The sequence below is a fragment of the Idiotropiscis lumnitzeri genome, chromosome 12 (genome assembly GCF_059441095.1).
Source record: "Idiotropiscis lumnitzeri isolate Australia: NSW breed Sydney's pygmy pipehorse chromosome 12, RoL_Ilum_1.0, whole genome shotgun sequence".
Lineage (NCBI taxonomy): Eukaryota > Metazoa > Chordata > Actinopteri > Syngnathiformes > Syngnathidae > Idiotropiscis > Idiotropiscis lumnitzeri.
In genome coordinates, this window is record NC_142402.1 from 10,930,330 (window position 1) to 10,950,125 (window position 19,796).

Sequence of the window (19,796 nt, forward strand, 5' to 3'; positions counted from 1 at the left end):
TGAGAAAATGGGTCAGTTTATTCCAAGGAACAGATCAAAAGTAGTTGGTTGACATAGATGCTACCTATAGAAGATGTAAAGGCATGCATATATGGAAGGAAAAATCTAAACGTATGAGGAAATATGTCAGTCGAAAAGGCAACAATCGTGAAATTGGATCAGTCAACACAATACAACAAAACAGCAGCTGGAAATACTATGTACAATACTAGAACTGTTATTTTTGTACAGTAAAAACACTTTTTTGTTCATATAATCCATATCTCACCCTTGTGGAAGTGAACCACATTTTGTACCTTGAAAAAACATTAAGACAACAATACAGGAGGTTGCTCTCAAACAGGAGGTGATGTTCTCCAAGAGGTGGGTGATGGCCTTGATAAGTTTGATGAAAAATATATTGCAAATATTTATTATTAATTTATGGGTCAAATATTTCTCTGAGGTTTTCTAACTTTTCGAAATGGCTTGGCAGAGTGCATCAAAAACTCTGGCGATGCTGCATACGGCCATCGGGCCATAGGTTCGTTGCTCTAAAAGCAAAATATAGTGGTGCTGTATTGTTTATCATTGTTTTCATAGCAGCACTGGCAGACAGAAGTGCACACCACAACAAGGGAGGGTGGTGTTAACTGGCTGTCGTGTCGTCCTCCTTCTCCCTCTCCTCTTCATCAATGTAAGGAATTTCCAGTTTGTCAAAACTTCCGGTGAATGCTTGCTTGCGGTCCACGGAGGACGAGTTGGATGCAGCGAAGCACTCGGGCTTGATAATGTCGCCCGGCACGTGTTTGACAGTGCTTGTCGTGTCGACTGCCGGCGACGAGCTCCCCTTAACTGCAATCACAATATGTCAAAAATGTTACACACCCCTACATTACAGTTCATGTCACGTGGATGTGCACAATATTGTGGAGCGACTTCACGTCAGTGTACTGGAATACTACTCAGTGACCTAAATAGTCTTTCAGATGAAGGAAAGAGTACAATAAACCCTGCTCATTTGAAGGGCTTATGTTCCAGACCACCCCCTCAATAAGTTATACAGAAATACCCAATTGAAATATTCTAGCCATGTTTTTATGTAATTCACTGCACTTACATTTTTAAGGCCATTTAACAGACTTAAAATAATACAAACATAATCAATTGAGAGATAGCAAGCCCAATGGATAACACACAAAGATTGTACAAACAGTGTAACAGTGTACCGATTCCTCTGGGTTCACAGTAAGCAAATGTCATTTTTACAAAATAGAAAATTATCACCTCACAATATACATCAATAATAATGCCCAAAGATGAATGTTATAAATTTAATTTAAAGTCATATTTTTCTGTCGGTGTAAAAGTCAGTGTCAGGAAACATTCAATCATTTATAATTTCAACAAAAACTAGGATGTACTGAAATACTCCCCCACGTCTCAAACTAAATAAGTGTGCTGCTATCTAGTGGTAGAAAGTGGAATTACAGAACACTCAATACATAAGAAAGTTAAAAAAAAAAAGTTATTAACTGAACAAAAATATTTACGAAATATAGGGACCACCTGGAGCCGTGAAGTAGTGGGTTTTTTTTGTAGATTTTTGGGGGAAATGTCACGTTTTGCATAAAAATGTGTAATTTCAGGGAAAATTGTAGTCATTTTCCAGAAAAAAGTAAAATCTATTTGAAATAATTTTTTTTTTGTATTTGACGGAGAAAGTAGTATATTAGGCTAAAAATCAAATGTATTTGAGGAAAAAGACGTTTGAGACAATAATAGTTGATTGATAGATATTTTCTGAGAAAAAAAAAAATCGATACATTTGCAGAGAAAATATACATTTGACGCAAATGCTATCAGGGAAGATTTTCTATACTGAATAAAAAAAATAAACGTTTTCAGAAAAAAAGTTGTAAATATATAAGAAAAATAGTTCTATATTTTAGTGTTGATTTTTGAGAAAGACATCGTCCATTTTGGGGAAAAAAGGAATGTAATTTGGGGAAAGTTATTTTATTTTTGAATTGTATCACACCTCATGTATTGAGATACATATCAAATTGACCTTTAATGGAGAGCTCCCTGCTTCTAATCTTCAAGAAAACATTGCATATTATCAAGAAAAGCGTCTTCGATTTTCGGGGAATTTAAAAAATATATATTTTTAAAGGGAAAAAAAAGAATGAAGAAAATTTATATATGGCAGGTAAAACAAGTTGCACATCTTCAAGACAATTGTCACAAAAAAAGTGGTACACATGTGTTGTACATTTCCAGTTCCAGGTCCAAGATTTGTATGCCATTTAGGGCGGAGAGGAAGGTAAGACCACATTACCTCCTTACTGACCTTCCGAGTCCAGACTGCCGAGACGGTCATCCAAGCTCTCCGTGCTCATGGACGACGACGAGTCCAGGATCTCATTGTCCGAATTCTCCTGCTCCAGATCGGGTAACGTGCAGGCTAGGTCCAACCTAGCAAGGTGTTACGCAGAGGCTTTACTGTAAATACTAACAAACAGTACACGATACACATGAAGCTATTGGCTCTTACTTTTCCTGCTTAATGGACTTGATCCTTTCAATGAGAGTCCGCTCTTCAGAATCAGTCTGGTCAGGAATTTCCAGCTCAGATGGTTTTTCCACAATCTGAAGAGAGAGAAGAGAAAAGCCATACATGATGATAAGGGCCTCAATAGGTGCTGATGTTTTGGTTATCGTAGGGGCTTAATATACGTGTATGATATCATGCAATTGTGTATTTTTCTCCTACTGTATTATAGCTTTTCTAATGTATATATACACCATATGATGTTCGTATCAAATACCAATTTTTTTGCATTTTGATCAGAATGAAGTGTTCCACTGTTGCGTCTGCTGTCCCTTTTAATCGAGAGCTCAAAGTGAATGATGAACAGTAGCTATGTGGAGAGTGCTCGTGCGCCCTGTGGTGGCAAGCGGGTTTGTCAAGCTTTTAACCCGTAAGTGGGTTCCTTCATCCACAAGTGGATGCAAATATATGTGAATACTGTAGTTAGCTTGCCAGCTAATGAGTTTTAAATCAATTGTTGAGCAGTACTATCAATGAAACTCATCTCGGCAGTTAACCGCTCGCTCTCTAATGGCATCATGCATGTTGAAAAAAATGTAAGGAGTTTGCCCCACCCACAGTATCTCCTCCACTAGTGAGCTTAGCTTTAGGATGCCACTGAGGAGGATTTATGTTGTACAACAACGATAGGCACAATAGCCAGCCTGGATTCGACGTTTGGCCACAATGCAGAGTGGTATCATGGTAAAAGTAAGCCATATTAAACTAAAAAGTCTAGCTTTTTTCACATTTTCGGAGTTAAAAAAGCGGCAGGCAGCCACAAAGATTCTCAATCCTGGTGGCTGCCTGCCACTGTACTTCTCAATTCAATCAATCAATCACGTTTGCAACTAAGTGAATAAGCATCTTCAAGCTCTTTGGGCAACCACAGTATGATGTAGTTGGAGTTGTGGAATTTTTGGATATACATCTGTCATATTTTAAACTTTATTGCTTTGGCTGTCATTGGACTGTGAAGGTGAGCCTAATTTGTTGACTTGTTCCTCACAGTACTTTTGTTTTTTTCAAATAGTTGTGTACTTTTGGGTCATACCCCCCCCCCCCCATGTTCATTTGTTTACACAGTATTATAAATCTACGTTTAATATTTTGTATTCTAATATTTGTGGATTTTTTCATTCTAGACAAAAATGTTTTTGTAATATTCTTTGATTTTTGTCACATTTTTAGATTTGTGTCATATTCTTCTCTTTATACTTAATTTTTAACCTATTAATTGAATATTATTTTCCATATTACTTTCGCATATTTTTTTTACAATTAATATTTATGGTTTTTTTTTTGGTCTAACATTTTTGTAGTATAAGTATTATATGTATATTTTTTTATATTCTGCCTATGAAAGTGTAGAACTGGCCTAGGCACAGGGCTGCGCTTCACCAAGTGAATTTGTCGTTTGCTCGGTGCAACATGAGGATCAAAGAATGAACCAGAACTGCTTTTCTTGTGATTCAGCATCTTACCGTATTTTGTCTCTTCAGCTTGAGTTGATTGACAGCCAAAGCCTCAGCGTACTCCAGCTCCTGGATGTTCTGTAGCTTCTCCTTGTAGCGCCTGAACTGCTCCGAGATGAGGATCTCCACGCACCTGAACACACACATAGAAACATACACATCAATGCACAACCAAAGCACTTGTAGAGTGTAAATGTAGTGCTGAGCGTGACTCACGTGGTTGTCTTGCCCACGTCCTTCATGCCGAGAAATGGGTCGTCCGAGTTGGGGGAGCGCAAGATGCACGGGGCAAAGACAATGGCGAGGGAGCTTGACGTCATCTTATTGTAATCTTCCTCGTTGGCTACCCTGGAACCAAAAACACATGCACACTCACAATGGGCCTCAGTCACTCACTGTGTGTATATATGCACCTATTTGAATCTTTGTACTTGAACTTCAAATTTAGAACTTGAAATTTAGGTTTAACCTCAGACCATGCAAACGCACAAATAATGATGGATCAACTTCAGAAAAAAACATCAACAAAGATTTTCTCAAGATGCGTAATGGAACTATAGACATTTATATAAAGATTAATAATTTCAACAGTAATAAAAAAAAAATCAAATTGGCCAATGAGTTGGCTCATAAGATAATTTTCACGTTTACCCTCGTCAGGTTCATATGCTTGTATGTTAGTGACGTCAGGCCAACTAGCATGTTTTAAATATTTTCAATAGCTTCTAATGCTAATGTCGAGAATTTCATCAACTCCAAATGTCTTTTTGCTGTGCTATTCTTCTTCCCTACTATCTATTTCAACAACTCTTGCAATGTATGTTTATTGAACGTCTCATAATTTATATGCTCGATGCTTGTTAAATGTGCAGCATTCTCTTCTTTAAGTTCGGAAAGAATTAAAAACAATTGCTGCCATAAGGAATTAATTCTGATTCACCAACATGCACACTGTTGTGCGATGGTGGTTCCAGTGCACATGTCATTAATTAGACAGTGATTTTGCATAAATGCACAACTTATGCGCACAGTACAAACATTTGCACACATTTATTAGTGAATGACGTCCGATGTATAGAGATGCCTTCAAAAGGGCTTAAAATGATGTCTTTTTACCGGACAAGGTGGAAGATGAGCCGCTCCAACGTGTTGTAATTGGCGAGGGGAAGTTCATCCACTTTTTGGTACACCGCACGTATTCTCTCAGCCCTCTCTGGAAACTCTGCAAACAAAGAACCGAGCGGTTCAAAGAACTTCGAGGACATCAGAGATGCGGCTGACCGATGTCAGGAACAGATTGTACTGCAATTTTTCTGGCAGATACTGCCATTTTGATTGGAGTCATGATTTTCTTCAACTCAACCTCAAATACAACATTTACAAACTCGATAGAAAATAAGCATCAAACAGTAAAAGCTGTAACTTTAATAATGCAAGGACACTGAAGAGGCTGCATGAAAGAGGCAGTTCTTTTATAGGTTTTTAAACTGTTTCAATATCGTACGAACTTGAAAGTGCATGTAATATTGTATGGAAAAGGATACATTTTTTAATCAAAATGTTTCACCTTCTTCATTGTCCATAAATATAAGCACATTTGTAAATTGTTTTTCATATTTTCATCATAGACTAACTGCTTCAAAAGGAGACTGAAGGCTAAAAAGGCCTAAAAGTCATCTCATGGTATAACTTGTATGTATATTATGTATAAATCATGATATCAAGTCAAGTCACATTATTTTTGAATTATTATTTATGTTGTGATGTATCTTAATGTATCAGTTGCTATGTTCTTTTTCTGCTCTGTTCTTTTATTATGTCATATAGGCCTGATGCTTTAGAGTATTTTAGATCGAGTTACTCAGTGACACATTGTTCGTCAAGCTTTCTTCGAGTGAGAATGTCAGCGTTCTTCCATGTCTAATGAATCCATCCCTGCTTTTCTTTCTGTCTACTTTCGGGTCCAATTCCCACTCCTCACGTGACAATTTACATGTGAAAAGTCAATATGTTCTGTTAAAAGATCATTATCAGATTTATTCTTCTACCTGCTTCTTTTCCCATTCAGCATTTTCAGGTAAACATGCCGGCTTTATAGTCTTTGTAAATAAATAAATTTAACAAATAGGATAAATATAGACCCTTGCAAAGTTAAATTGATTAAAAAAAAACAAACTCATACAACTCAGCATTTTATGCTTCTCAATTTTGCAAACTAACGTAACATAGTTGATATAAATAATCAATGTACTCAAGGAGAGCATATGGTTCATTCTGGTTGATGTAAATGATTCATTAATTTGTGTGTGTGTGAGCTTTGCTTGGTATGAGACAATTCTTTTAAATTATATTTAATTAGGTCATCACTGCAACTAAATCACAATAATATTGAGTGCTATTTTATCACAAGCGTGTAATGGAATGAATTAAACTCTTATCTCAAGGCACCACTGTACATTCATACGGACTCACCCACAGCATGCAGGAAGTCACTGTAGAGAGAAAATGTCATGAGCGGGTCAGGCAGCTCTCTGAGCCAACGCTTCAACAGGCCTGTGATGGTGTGGATGGGGTAGTTATCCAGATTGGCCGCCGCGGGGTCTAACACGACACAAACGGTGCAAATCAGCAAATGTCTTTGTCTTAAGACGCGCCAATGATACATTCTCTGTTTTGCTTCAAAGAGGGTGAACAGTAACCGGGCTTCTATTCCGATTAAAACAAAACCGGATGACCAAATGGAATGAAAATACCCCAAATAAACACCTTAATCGGAATGAAAAAGGTTCCGTCTTGGGGTTATTTCGCAGCGACATCGTTCACGCATTTGAGAATGTCAGCGTCCTACCAGAGCTCATCTGTGAAGGGAGCATTTGTTTTTAACTACTTGGAACTCGCTTTTATCAAGATGTTGCTTGAAAAAAACAAAAAACAAATACTGTGCTAAATAAATGGAAGAAGACCCTCTTCATTAATGACGTGTTAATTTAAATCGATCTCCGCGTGCCACACAGCTGTAAAACGACTTGTTAACGGCAGAGGAAAATTGTAATGATAACCACAGAACAGGAAAAGTATCATCTTCACATCAAATACAATGAATTTGGAATCAGGAATTTGAATTTGGAATCTGTAATGTATATTTTCTCAATGTTATTACACCATTTGTGTAATTATGCAAAGAAGCGCCACATTTTACCCATTTCCATGATTTGATGGAGTTCTCGGGCACGGCAAGTGGAGCCCGACTTGCGATAGATGCCCTCGGTGTAGAGGCCATTCATCTCCACGTGCATCAAAAGCAGCTCCACCACCTTGGGCACGGGGTTAGCCTTGCTGGTCAGGACGCAAACGTGCACCCCAAAATGAAGGCCACCGGGTACGCTGTCATCCTGCCACAACAAAAGGACATCAGTTGCGTGAGTCTGGTGCATTTATGTTTTGAGCATTTTCTGTTTCTTACCTGGCGGGCGCAGCGTGTTGAGCAGTCTGTGATTATTTTGCTCAAGCATTTCTTGTGACATATTAACTTGCACGCTGCAAGGCAAACACAATTTCAGTTAAATACATAGCTGATCAAATGTATTAACTGAATATACATTGTTCTTAGAAACATTTTGCCTTAACTGTGAAATGTGTCAAAGTATGTTAGTCATTGTATACTAGAATGGCATAAAACTAAAAGACTGGTGACACCGATATTTTGGTTAAACATTTTTGCCGTTAATTCAAAATATTTTTTGGTAGTTTTTGACTATAATAGCAGCAAAGGAAGTTGAAAACCCTTATGGATCACGTAAGTCACATGTGTAGGACAATTTTGGCAAGTTTTAGTGAAATTAGTCATTAAATTAATCATACAGGATTTTTTTGCTGCCTCTTGTCCCGACACCGCCATTCAGACATACATGTCAAGGCAGCTGCAAACATACTCAACAAACACTGCCTCTCCAAAGGCTGACTTCAAACTTCATCAATTATTAATGGAAATGAAATAGCCTCAGTAGACTTTTACTTTGGAGTTGGCCTATAAGTTGGCCTAACGGCTAAATTGACATCCGTTTGACATTTCAGCTTACCTTATCGCAGTTTTAATTGACATTACATATTCGCCACCAACATTAACACAACGCCATCTGTAAACGTACCGCTGCACATGTAGGCTTTCTCCATTCCCCAGATGTAGGAGCCGCACAGGTCACATGACTGCATGATGTTCACTTGGTAGGTGCTGAAGCGGTGATCAAGTGGACCATCAGGCTGTCATAACAATAACAAAATATATTGGAAGTTTAAATGCACATAGTTTTTTTTTTGTTTAATTCCTGCAATAAATCTATAAGAATTTACACAGCTTACACATTTGTCCTTCTTTCTTCTCTTCTTTGTCGCCTTGGAAGCCTGAAAGAGACCAGAATGTTTCTTGCCCTATTCAGAACTCATTTAAATTCATAATACGACAGCAAATGACCTTGACCGGCTCCGAGTCCATCCTCTTCATCTCGCCCCTGATGAAGCCGTCCAGCATTGACTGGAATAAGTTGACCACAAGTGACACCTCATTTGTATTCTTGGGGCCAGCCAGAGAGCTGACTTTGTTTTGGTAGCCTTTCATTAGATCTTTGTAGCCAATCTGAGGCTTCTGTGGAGAGCACACAGCATTAAATGAGAGAAAGTTGAGACTCTCCGTTTATACAGTACAAGGAAAGTATAGACATGTAGTGCACTGACCTGCACAGAGAACATGCCTTTAATAGTGTCTCTGAACTGCATGGTTGCCGTGAGGAAGATGCTCTCTGTTGGTGACAGCTCTTTGATTCGTGTTCGCAAGTCATTCACCTGAGGAATAAAAGGTAAAGCATGGAAGTAACATATATAGACTGTGCGATTCGTAAAGGATTCAGCTACAAGAGTTGATTGGGGAAAAAATCCTTTCAAAAGTTAAAACTCAATTCGATTGACTGCTGGGTTTTTTTCCATTTGCCTACTATTTTGTAACATTTATAGTATTAGTGTATTATTAATTCATGTGTTTTATTTTTTTGGCATGGGACTATTTTTTCATCAATTATTTTGGTGTACTATTTTTGTATTTGTTTTTTTCTATTTGGATATTATTCATTGAATATTTGGGGATTTTTATTTTTTTGTCAAAATCCAGAATTTTGTAATATTTGGGGATTTTTCATTTAATTGTTTTATAGTAATAGCATTTATTTGTTCAAGTGGCCAATGCATCCGGCATTTAATTGAGGCATGGTGTCTAATTGAGTGAAGTGGGGAAAAAAAATTAATGGTATCGGTTAATATAAATAATGTTATAAAAACACATTTGTGCAAATAAAAGCCTCGTCTAATATGAGCTTGATACTGTCCGTAATCCCAAAATAAAGAGCATAAACATGATGTAGCCATTTAAAATCGTAATGTTTTTTGGCTCACTTGGATGCCGAGAAATTCATCCAGGTTGCGCAGCTCTTTGGTGTCTTGGATTTCCCGGTCCAGTGAGACGTTCCACCGCAGGGGGCGCGTGGCCCGGCTGATTTTGATGGTTGGGTTGCGAGCCACTCGCCCGGAGTTCTGCTCGGGCATCTTGTAGGGTTGAGGCTTGTAGCTGGGCAAGGTCACTACAGGGAAACAACACAATTAAATTGCCTTAAATGTAATGGAATATTTAATTTTTATGTTACCATCTAATCAATACACCAAAATAAAAGTGTTACTCTCATATATTGTAAGAGCAGAGTACCAATACACCAACATATAATATCATGATATACTGTACGTATATCGGGTTCACAGCGCCAAATGTCCACATTTATTTTATGGTCAAGGTACCATATCCATACACTGGCATTAAACAATGATACTATGATTATGGTATCTGTTATGATGCAGTGTGCAAACACTATCAACTAATATCAATATTGTGATACATTATCTTTTTACAATACTCTATTAATACACCAGCAGCAACCAACAGCAGTGTGATCTATCTTATTATCCCTAAGTATCTGTATTGATAGTGTAAACATACAATAAAAGAAAACAACATTTGATGTGAGCGTAGAGCAATTGATAAATATTAAATAAATGACAATCACTGGTTTGTCCCACTGCCACAACAATGTTAAACGTCTAGAATGATTGACCACTAGACGGCAGCATTATAAAAAACACACTTCAGCTTCTGTCTTCAGCAACCCATCTTTATTTTAGCATACAAACCCTTACCAGATTTATCTTGCAAGGGAGTGTCGTTGTTGGTGGGTACCTTGGGCGCCCGCTTGCGCAGGAATCTACTAAGAAACCAAATTCTGTGAAAAAAAACCAAACAATTTTCATTCAGCTAAATGTTTACAATTCTACAAACAACTGAATGCATCATGCAGAGGTTGGGGTTGTACTTCTCAGGAGTGGTGAGTAGCGATTGGTTGGATCTCTGTAGTCCTGAGTCCTCATTATAGCTTGTGGCAGGGAGGCTGTACCTGGACCCATCTGGCTCCGTAGGGTTCTATGATGTAGGCAAGTGTCAAGGTTTTTATGTAAAAAAAACAAAAAACAAACAGCCCTCACCTAATAAAGGAACCACAGCCTGTAGTTCTCCCACCACCACACCATTTGCATGGCACTTAAAGACCTTCACCATGAAACGCATTGTCATGCAAACCTGCACCATGTGTTATGGCCACCATGCCCTTTTTTGGCTTCCTCATGCGTGCACAGATACAACAAATGACTATTTATTTATTTATTTATTTTTTAATTTATTGAAAGTTATTTTTTGACTGTAAGCAACTTTCTGGCTCAAGTTTATATATTGTATCACAATTTTAAACATGTGAATGCAATATAAAACAAAAAATATTTTCATTAAAAAAAATAATAATGTTTATAATTTTTCTAATGGGAAGAAACAGCCTGGGTAGGGTTGCAGACAGATTCATCTTTCTTTTTTTAATGTCGACCCTTTCAACCTAATTTTAAAGCTCACACGATCAGTTTTTACCATTACTATTTTACTTATAATAGCTGCAATTAGTAAAACTAAATGTAAAAAAAACAATTTAAATGATAAATTAAAAATAAAGCAAGCTTTAATTCATGTCTTGGTACAAACCATATAAATCTGGTTATTGTTTATAAAAGATGAGGAAGTCTAGCTATATTAACCATTTAAATCAGTTGACGATTAACAACATAATGACATGACTGGGAAAAAAAAAAAGAGTTTAAAGACCACCTCCACACCCCAAAAATATTACTTTTAAAAAAATTTAGACATTGCAGGGCAGCATAGTCCTAGTGGTTTACATGTCTGCCTCACAGTCGAATCTCAGCATAGGCTCTAATGCGTGGACGATACACGTTCACGTATGGGGTACTTGCTAAATGAGGGAAGCAATTCAAGAAGAACTTAACGCACAAGTCAAGTCTGTCTGAATGACCCAGAAACAAGCTGTAGAAACTGAAAGAAGTGTGCCCTTTGCTTTCGAAAAACAACAGTCAAACAAAAGTCACAACATTGCAGCCATCTATCTTTTTGGGAACATGCACATGCAAGGTGTGCAATGCGCAGCAGCAGCCTCCTCTGCTCTGTACCTTAACCTGAGCTTTGAGGGCACGGACATCCACGCTACTGGCTGAAGTCTTCAGGGTTGACCCGCGGGGGCTGACGGGTGGGAGTGGAAAACTCCAATACTCACTCTCCTTGGAGCTGGCAAAGTTAAGCATCAAGCCACTGCGGGCGTAGGCTAAGCGCCTCTTGCGCTTGGGATTTTTGCGCAAGCGCACCCTGACCTGACAGAGGGCCAGGAAGATTGATGAAGCACATCTTCAACAACTTTTGTGGTTTCACATACGAGGAGCCTCCATTCATGTGAAAAGGACAAATAAAAATGCAAAACTGTGTTTCTAAAATGTGTGTCTTGTTACCTCGCTAGCTGACGGAGAGCTATCAGAGCCAGATGAGCTGATCTTGGACAGTTCGTCAGCGGACATGGACTTCCCCTTGTGCCTGTGGTGGATGGGAACATTATTAGAATGAAAATGTGTGACTTCAGGTGAAGTAAATTCATAACGGTATAACGTTTGAAAAAGCGACAACAACAAAAAAATCCTAAAACATCCCAATACGTCAGTCAAGCAAATGACTACGACTGAGGCCACACCCTGAATCACCTCTGTATGTATAGTTCTACCCCACGTCTCAGTAGGTTCAACGTTATATTGACCTCACATAAAATACAGCCATATATGTCTCATCGGTAAAAGAAGCAAAATCCCCATCCCTTCTCCAGAAATATAAATGTAGATAATCATTTGTTATAGGGACTTTGGATAAGGTACAACAATAACCCACTAGTGCAATGATTCCCAACTGTTGGGTCAGGAGCCACAAGAGGTCACGGACAGGGAGTAAAAAATTTCAACTGGGTCCTTAGTTTATGACGGTGCAAGACATATTATATAAGACAATTTCAATTATTCAGACAACGTAAAAAGACATTTAAAAAAAATAAATAAAAATGCAACAGGCCATGTCAGTTAGCGCTATAGTTAATGTTTTTCATTGGATTATTTTGTATTTATTTTTTTAACATTGAAGCATGTGTAATTAAAATTAATGGACATAAATTTTAGGGCTGCACAATATATCCCAAAAATATCGTCACTGCACTAATGGCTCGTACAAAATGCGTATCAGAAAGCCGTGCAATAAGAGTCAAATGGAATTGTATACTTTTGCTAGTCTATTTTGGGGAAAAGTCAAAATAGAGAAAAAACTTGCTCGTTTCCTCACTTGCAACAACGTCCACACATGTGCAAATAAAATAAAAGCACTGCATATTTTAGGTTTTTGACTTCATGGTCAGTGTTAGTGCGGATGAGAGACTGTGGCTGCGCCGGATTTGGGCTCTGCCCAGGTATGGTTTAGGGGTATCCAAACAGCCATCCTTACGATAATTTGAAAGAGGTACATTATGTACTCAACTTGTCTACACTTACCGGAAGTCATCTTTGCGTTTGTCTTGCCGCCTGTTCACCTCTGGACTCGACTCGTCACTCATTCTCTCCCGCCATCTCTCGGCCTTCTCTTTAAAATCTCCTGTGTCCTTGTAGCGCTGGAGGGAGCTGCCTTTGGGGGAGTCAGCGGAGACAGTCGTGTTGTCGCTACCCACTCTGGGTTCCAAAGGCAGGGACAGGGGCCGGTTGAGCGGTGGAGGAGAACCACGACCCCCTCGCCTCTCCCTGCTCGCAGTGGACTGATCGTTAACAGTTTCAGTCTGCTTACTTCTGTTAGGGCTCACATCCACTTTGTGCTGCCGATGTAGTACTTTTCTTGATGAGCTGTGCGGTAGTATACGTTTTGGTGATCTACTACAATTGATTCCTTTTTTTTTTTTTGTTTGGATATAGAAAAAAATAGCGCCTACCTAACACGGGCGGGTCGACCTTCTGTTGAATTCTCTTCACCGCTTGTTTTGCAATCTTTCTGCGACCCCTTGAGTGAAGTCCGCCACGCCGTCTGGATGATTGCGGCGGCTTTACTTCGGTTCTCGTGAAACTCACGCCAATTCCTCTGGAATGATACAATTAAACTCAGTCACTTTTAGTCTTCTCTTACATCATTACAACTATCCCTATAGATCAGGAGTGTCCTAACATCCAGGTGAAGTGATCCCTTTGCAGGGTTTGAATACTACCTGTATAATGAGTGAAGCATCTCTCTTCTGCAGGTAGTGCATTCTAATCAGACATGCACGAAACCAGCGTTGCAGGACAATGATGCGACGCATCACTTCCTTGTTAAGTGTGTCCTGTAGCAGTTGCCTCTCATTTTCTTTAACGAACACCTACAGTATAATAATAGTAAGGAATAATAAGTGCAAACAGTGTTTTGCCATAATTAATTTTTTGCACATCTTACCTTGGTTTTTCCTACTTGGTAGGTGGTCTGATCCAAGCCCATTCTGGTGAACAGCTCAGTGATGTGTTCAGGGAATTCTGTGGCCTCTTTTGGAAGCAACATTCGAAATTTTTCAACAAATTCCTGTCATCAACACAGGCATGTTAGCTCTCTACTGTACTGCAAACCTGATATAATACCAATGACTGAGCACCTTAAAAGTGTATTTGGCATTGTATCCACACTTTTGCACTTGAATCATGTGCATGAGTCTTGTGTAGCGGATTTGCTGGCGCACAAGCTCATCATCAAAGTGAAATTCTTTCTGCAAAAACAAACAAAAAAAATTAAAGCTGCAAGAAGGTGTGAATGAGCCCTTACATCAAATCCTTGAAATGATAATTAAACTTTGATGCCCCGCTCCACATTAGATGGCACACAAGCTTCAGACTTTCACTCATCTGTGTAGACCACCACCTTATGATTGAGGCTCATTTTGGTCAAATTCTGGAGCTGGAGTGTGAGCTGGAATTTACCCAAAATGGATAGCTTCCTTTTCAATTTCGGTCAGGGGTCCTTAATTTACTGCTTAACCCAATTTGTACTAACACAATATTAATCCGAATACAGTGTTTAAGCCAGGGGAGGTGCATAGAACATATCAATATTTTCTTTTTTACTGGAATTTCCTTTTAAGACTTTTGGGTGCATCCTGTTATCATAAACGCACCCACCAGATTTTGTTGAGATTTGTGAAACTGGTGGCACAGGCAATTTATTTCTTACTATCACTTTTTTTACTTTTCAGGTGGGGCCATTGTGTGAGTTTTGAGAGTTTTTGAGAGTTAGGGACCCCCTAAAACATTTTTTTCCTTTCCAAAATGGACAGGTTTGCAAATATTACAGAGTTTTTAGGCATGCAGAAGCCCCAAAGAAGATTAACTCGCACTGCCTGGGTGCTCTGGCGTCAAATACTTTCATGTAGAAAGCCTCATTACATAATATAAATAATATGCACGGTGTACCTTTTCCCCATTGGAGCGCAAGCAGAAAATAAAGAAAGGTTCGGCTTTCCCAACGGTGTCCATCAGCTTTGTGAGTGACACCTGTGAGAAGAAAAAGGAGTGTCAATGCATGTTTGCGTTTGATTAAATTAATAGATACAAAATGAGCAGACGGACCTGAAACTGAGCGCAAACGGTCGCAGTCGCAGGCCAACAGCTGGATTTACGGGTGGAATTGTTCGCCACAAGACTCACAACATGCTGGAGTGAGCGCAAATTCATAAGATTCTAATGGGAAGGGGTACAAAAATGAATAAATAAATAATAAAATAAAAAACATTCAAATCCACACTAAAGCAATAAAACGATTGTGTCACCTTTGGAATAAGTTGCTTCTGTCGACCGGCTCTAGTTCTCCTGCAGAAAATATAACTTGAATGCCATATTTCCCATAAAGTGTTGGTGATTTATTCAATATAAGTGCTTCAATTTAAATTGGCAACAGAGTTCAAAGTGGTTAGGCGGTAACATTGAATTGAGGTAATTGCAGTTACAAGTTCTTTACTCACTTCCTCTTTTCAAAGTTGGTAAAGATGTCCTCAAAGACATCAAGTGGTTGTTCGTCAGAGCGATCAAAGGAGAAGTCCAGCGTATAGCTGTTTCTACAGATAAATAAACAATGCTCATAGTGTATGTATTGCATGCTTATAGTGACTTCACGTGCGGTGCTGACATATTTTTTTACTATGCGAAGAAAGCTACAATGCCTTTTGCACAAGTGATCACAAAATGAATAGTACAGTTCCACAACACAAAGTGTGGAAAAAATGTTAGAAGGGACACTGCAATACATGTACCTGGAAAGTCTGTCCTGGTGGCTGCTGCTGTGTTTCGTGTCTTTGAAGGATTTTTGGGAGGCGCGTCCACTGGGCACTGGGGTGAATAAAGCAGTTATGACACATGGTTGCAGTACTTTCCAACATTTACACTAAAGCTACCCACTCGTCTCCGCGTGCTTGTGTCCCAAGCTCTTGAATACTGCCAGGATGCGCAAGATGGCACGTAGGATGCCCCAACGGAACACCGCCTCAGGACTGGATGCCACCAGATGATGCAGGAACGACCGCTCGCTGCCACGGAGAAGAAATACGACTTCAGGCTTCACATGCTCTGTGTTTTTCTCTATGAAGCCCTGCAAGAAGACAACAAATATTTAAATTATATTTGTGAGATTAAGGTGAGCCTTTTTGACTTGAGACGTTAATTAACATTGTAATAAGACTGCATTCTGTAAACATTGACTTTGGAGGGAAGGATTTTATTCCTGTTGTAATATATTGTGTCTACACAGTAACATCAAATTTGGTGAACATAAATGGAATGAGGTAGCCCCAGGGTAAATTATTATTATTAAAATAAAATAGAATAGAATAAAATAAAATAAAATAAAATATAGGCAACACGGTGGACGACTGGTCAGTACGATGGCCTCAGTGCAGAAGTCGTGGGATCCGGCCTTCCTGTGTGGAGTTTGTATGTTCTCCCCGTGCCTGTGTGGGTTTTCTCTGGGTAATCCGGTTTACTCCCACATTCCAAAAACATGCATGGCAGGTTGATTGTACACTCAAAATTGCCTTAGGTAGAGTAGGATGGTTGCTTGTCTATGAGTGTCCCTATGGGTCTATCCCGCCTACTGCCCAAAGACAGTTGAGATAGACTTCATCACCCCCGCGACCCTCGTGAGGAGAAGCGGTTTAGAAAATGGATGAATGGAAATAGGTAACCCTAGGGTAAACTATATCATAATAACATAATAACATGACTCATTTACTTGTCCACCACAGATTATTCTTTTAATCTGAACTGACTTGTCTAAAAGAAAGTAAAGCTGTTAATCACTGCAGTGTGGAAAAGAATAAACAGGTTCACCTTGATGCAATATGTAACACTGGCAGCAAAATGCTGAATGACAAATGACGACTCGCGATCAATGGAGACTGCAAAGAGCGAGCTGTCCTTGAGCTGCAGCGCTAACTTGTCCAACAGCGCTTCGTCTGTTGCTTGAGGGAGGCTAACAAAAGCACAAACACAGACATTTGATAAATTGGGCTGCATTGTATCATATATTCCTCAAGACAAATGAAATCTGATTGAGCATGGTCTCACTTGCTCTCCTCATCCAACATGTTGAAGAGGCCTTGACTGATAAGATGAATACACTTGCTGTTGTCACAGTACTCAAAGGTTTGCCAATTGATCCCCTCGACCTCATAATCTTCCTGGAAAATTGGCGTTATCACACACTTAGGTAGCAAAAGAGACAGCACATCACCCGTGTGACACAAAGAACGATACATATTGAATAAATACATTTTCCTACTTGCTGAAGTGTGAAGATTTGCCGGTTAATGTAACATTGAAGCTTATCGTTGCTGTAGTTGATGCACAGCTGCTCAAAACTGTTTGTGTGCAGATTTTCCAATCCAAACAAATCAAGGACCCCAATGGACAAACACTTGACACACACAAAAAAAAAAAGATTCATCACATTGCATAAGGTAATGTAATGCAGCGCATTGCAACACAACAGAACATATTGTAGCATAACATTGGATACTGTAGCATAATGTAATTTAAGCATAACATATTGCATATCGAAACAAAATAAGATATCATAGCAAAGCATTTGCAGTGTCAAAATAAATCGACATGAATCGATTATTAAATCAATCAAAAACTATTTTAATAATGGAATAATTTAGATCCACTGTTTAACTTCAAGTTGTCCAAATCCTCTCATTTCAGCCTTTCAACAATAATTATTCTCTGATTTGTGCAGTCCTGCGTGAACGCAGATTATCTTTTGAGTTGCGTGCAGAGTAACATACACTTCTGCAACATACCGTTACATAATACACAGCATAACAATGTAGCATGCTCTAATGTAACATGCTAAATAATGTATACCGTAATATACTGAACTTCAACATTGCCTAATATCCCACAATGTCACGGAACCTCGCATACTATAATGTAAAACACAATAGAATTGTAAAAAAGATACAGATTTATTTTTGGTATAGACAAAAAGAAAAGTTGACTTACAGAAATGGACTCCTCCATGCCCCGCTTGTTGAGCATGGCATGGTTTATATGAAGGACAATCCAGTCAAACAGAGAGGTATACACTGACTTTGCCATGGAGTCCCGTGCTGCCAGAGCCTTGAAACAAACAAAACAAAAAAAAAATTTAACTCCAGTTACAAATTCGAATGCATAATGCTGATGACCAATGCCTAAACGTGTACCTCCTGTAGCGTGTATTGCGAAAACACGGTTTCATTGCCATTTATGACTCTTCTCTCCGTTAAAGTCTTCACCAGCAGCTCCTTTTTAACCTGAAAATAACAAAATCAGCTTTGATTGAAAAGAGTTGTGGGTGCAGATTAATTCGAAACAATGCATTGTTCGAAAACATTTTTTTAACATACCTTGAGGAGGTCGGATAAGGTGGACACAACGTCAGTCGGCCCCACCTCCAAAGCTTCATTGTTCTCCGACAGAGCGAAGGTCACATTGCCCAAAAGTAAGATGGCTGAGAGGGTGGAAAATATGCTGCAAAAAAAACAAAAAAAACACTCACATTGTTTTAATGAATGCAAACGTTTGTCAGAGTTACAAACACTACTGATATTGTCAAGCGGCCAGTCAATTTGCTTATTTATTCAGCATCGAAACTGAGGCACATTTTTCACAAACTTGGGCTCGGCGAGCTCAGACTTGTCGCCGACACCTTAATAGACGGCAGAAACTGGAGGAGGTGAATTTAGTCACTCCATGCAGCACTTCGTATGCAGCGATGATTGTTTTAGGGCTATATTAATAAAGTTGGGTTGAGTCGAGTAATATGTTCCATGCCATCAATCCAATCAATTCTCCTACCAACAGATTGATAACAACAATAATTAGATTTAAATAGCTCCTTTCAAGACACCCAAGGATGCTTTTGTGTTGAAAAAAAAAAAAACCCCACCATGAGGCAGTATGTGTGCCACTAGCCTCCGCAGGGAGCTGGAAGTTAACTGCAAGCCGTCCGCTAGAGAACGTGATGGCGATTAGGTCCATAGGACTTTTACAGAGACAATGACGTCCATGAAGGGAGGTTTCCAAAGATAGCCAAGCTTGAAGAGCTGCTCAGCAGCACCATAACCGAAGCCGAAAGGAAGCCATCGCTTCGGTGAGGGAGCAGTCCTGGATTCTAGTTCATGTAAGCCATTCCTTTCCAAACTCTGCCCAAAACACTTCATCTACCAAGAAGCATCAATTACTTGCGGTTTTCCTAATACACATCAGGGCTCGATCTTTCCCACCCGCAAAAATCGGTAGGTTATTGTAATTGCTAAAATACGATAACCTTTAAAAGCATACATACTGTTTCTTAGTGGAGGGCAAGAAGCCGACCATCTCCATGGCTTGATGAAGCCTCTTGTACTCCTGCACTAGCTTCTCTTCATCATCCAAGCGGAGGTCTTCCTGAGAAACAAGTAGATGGGATACAGTGACAATTCAATCGAATATGGACACACACAACAACGTCAAAGTCTATTGGGGTCCTAGCAGTTATTCAAGATGCTGTCTTCACATAAGGTCATCTCGTGTGCTGCACAGAAATCTCCGCACTTAAATCAATCGGAGAGGCTCTTTATGTGCTTTGTTAGGTGCTGTTATTTTACTCCTTTGTTGTCTGGTCCAAATATTATGTTCCCTATCCAAGGTTTTAGATAAGGAAGGTCTTCGAACGCATCTCAAAAGTCACATGAATAAAAGTTAGGTCA

At 39.1% G+C, this 19,796-nt stretch overlaps 1 protein-coding gene across 1 annotated transcript in view; it reads right to left on the minus strand.

The window, feature by feature from the left end:
* Positions 1 to 19,796, minus strand: part of LOC148325890 (unconventional myosin-IXb-like) — a 26,957-nt gene continuing 7,161 nt past the window's right edge. The window contains 36 exon segments of the mRNA XM_088310985.1: positions 1 to 834; positions 2,321 to 2,457; positions 2,537 to 2,631; positions 4,057 to 4,180; positions 4,264 to 4,395; positions 5,164 to 5,269; positions 6,520 to 6,648; positions 7,247 to 7,439; positions 7,511 to 7,584; positions 8,196 to 8,307; positions 8,407 to 8,448; positions 8,519 to 8,689; positions 8,779 to 8,886; positions 9,490 to 9,674; positions 10,282 to 10,364; positions 10,455 to 10,561; positions 11,650 to 11,847; positions 11,983 to 12,064; positions 13,057 to 13,398; positions 13,485 to 13,630; positions 13,755 to 13,904; positions 13,979 to 14,101; positions 14,172 to 14,282; positions 14,983 to 15,063; positions 15,139 to 15,249; positions 15,339 to 15,378; positions 15,531 to 15,623; positions 15,819 to 15,894; positions 15,964 to 16,153; positions 16,891 to 17,032; positions 17,128 to 17,240; positions 17,342 to 17,476; positions 18,067 to 18,183; positions 18,270 to 18,359; positions 18,453 to 18,576; positions 19,394 to 19,494. Coding sequence (XP_088167111.1) covers positions 629 to 834; positions 2,321 to 2,457; positions 2,537 to 2,631; positions 4,057 to 4,180; positions 4,264 to 4,395; positions 5,164 to 5,269; positions 6,520 to 6,648; positions 7,247 to 7,439; positions 7,511 to 7,584; positions 8,196 to 8,307; positions 8,407 to 8,448; positions 8,519 to 8,689; positions 8,779 to 8,886; positions 9,490 to 9,674; positions 10,282 to 10,364; positions 10,455 to 10,561; positions 11,650 to 11,847; positions 11,983 to 12,064; positions 13,057 to 13,398; positions 13,485 to 13,630; positions 13,755 to 13,904; positions 13,979 to 14,101; positions 14,172 to 14,282; positions 14,983 to 15,063; positions 15,139 to 15,249; positions 15,339 to 15,378; positions 15,531 to 15,623; positions 15,819 to 15,894; positions 15,964 to 16,153; positions 16,891 to 17,032; positions 17,128 to 17,240; positions 17,342 to 17,476; positions 18,067 to 18,183; positions 18,270 to 18,359; positions 18,453 to 18,576; positions 19,394 to 19,494 — 4,569 coding nt within the window. The 3' untranslated portion in view covers positions 1 to 628.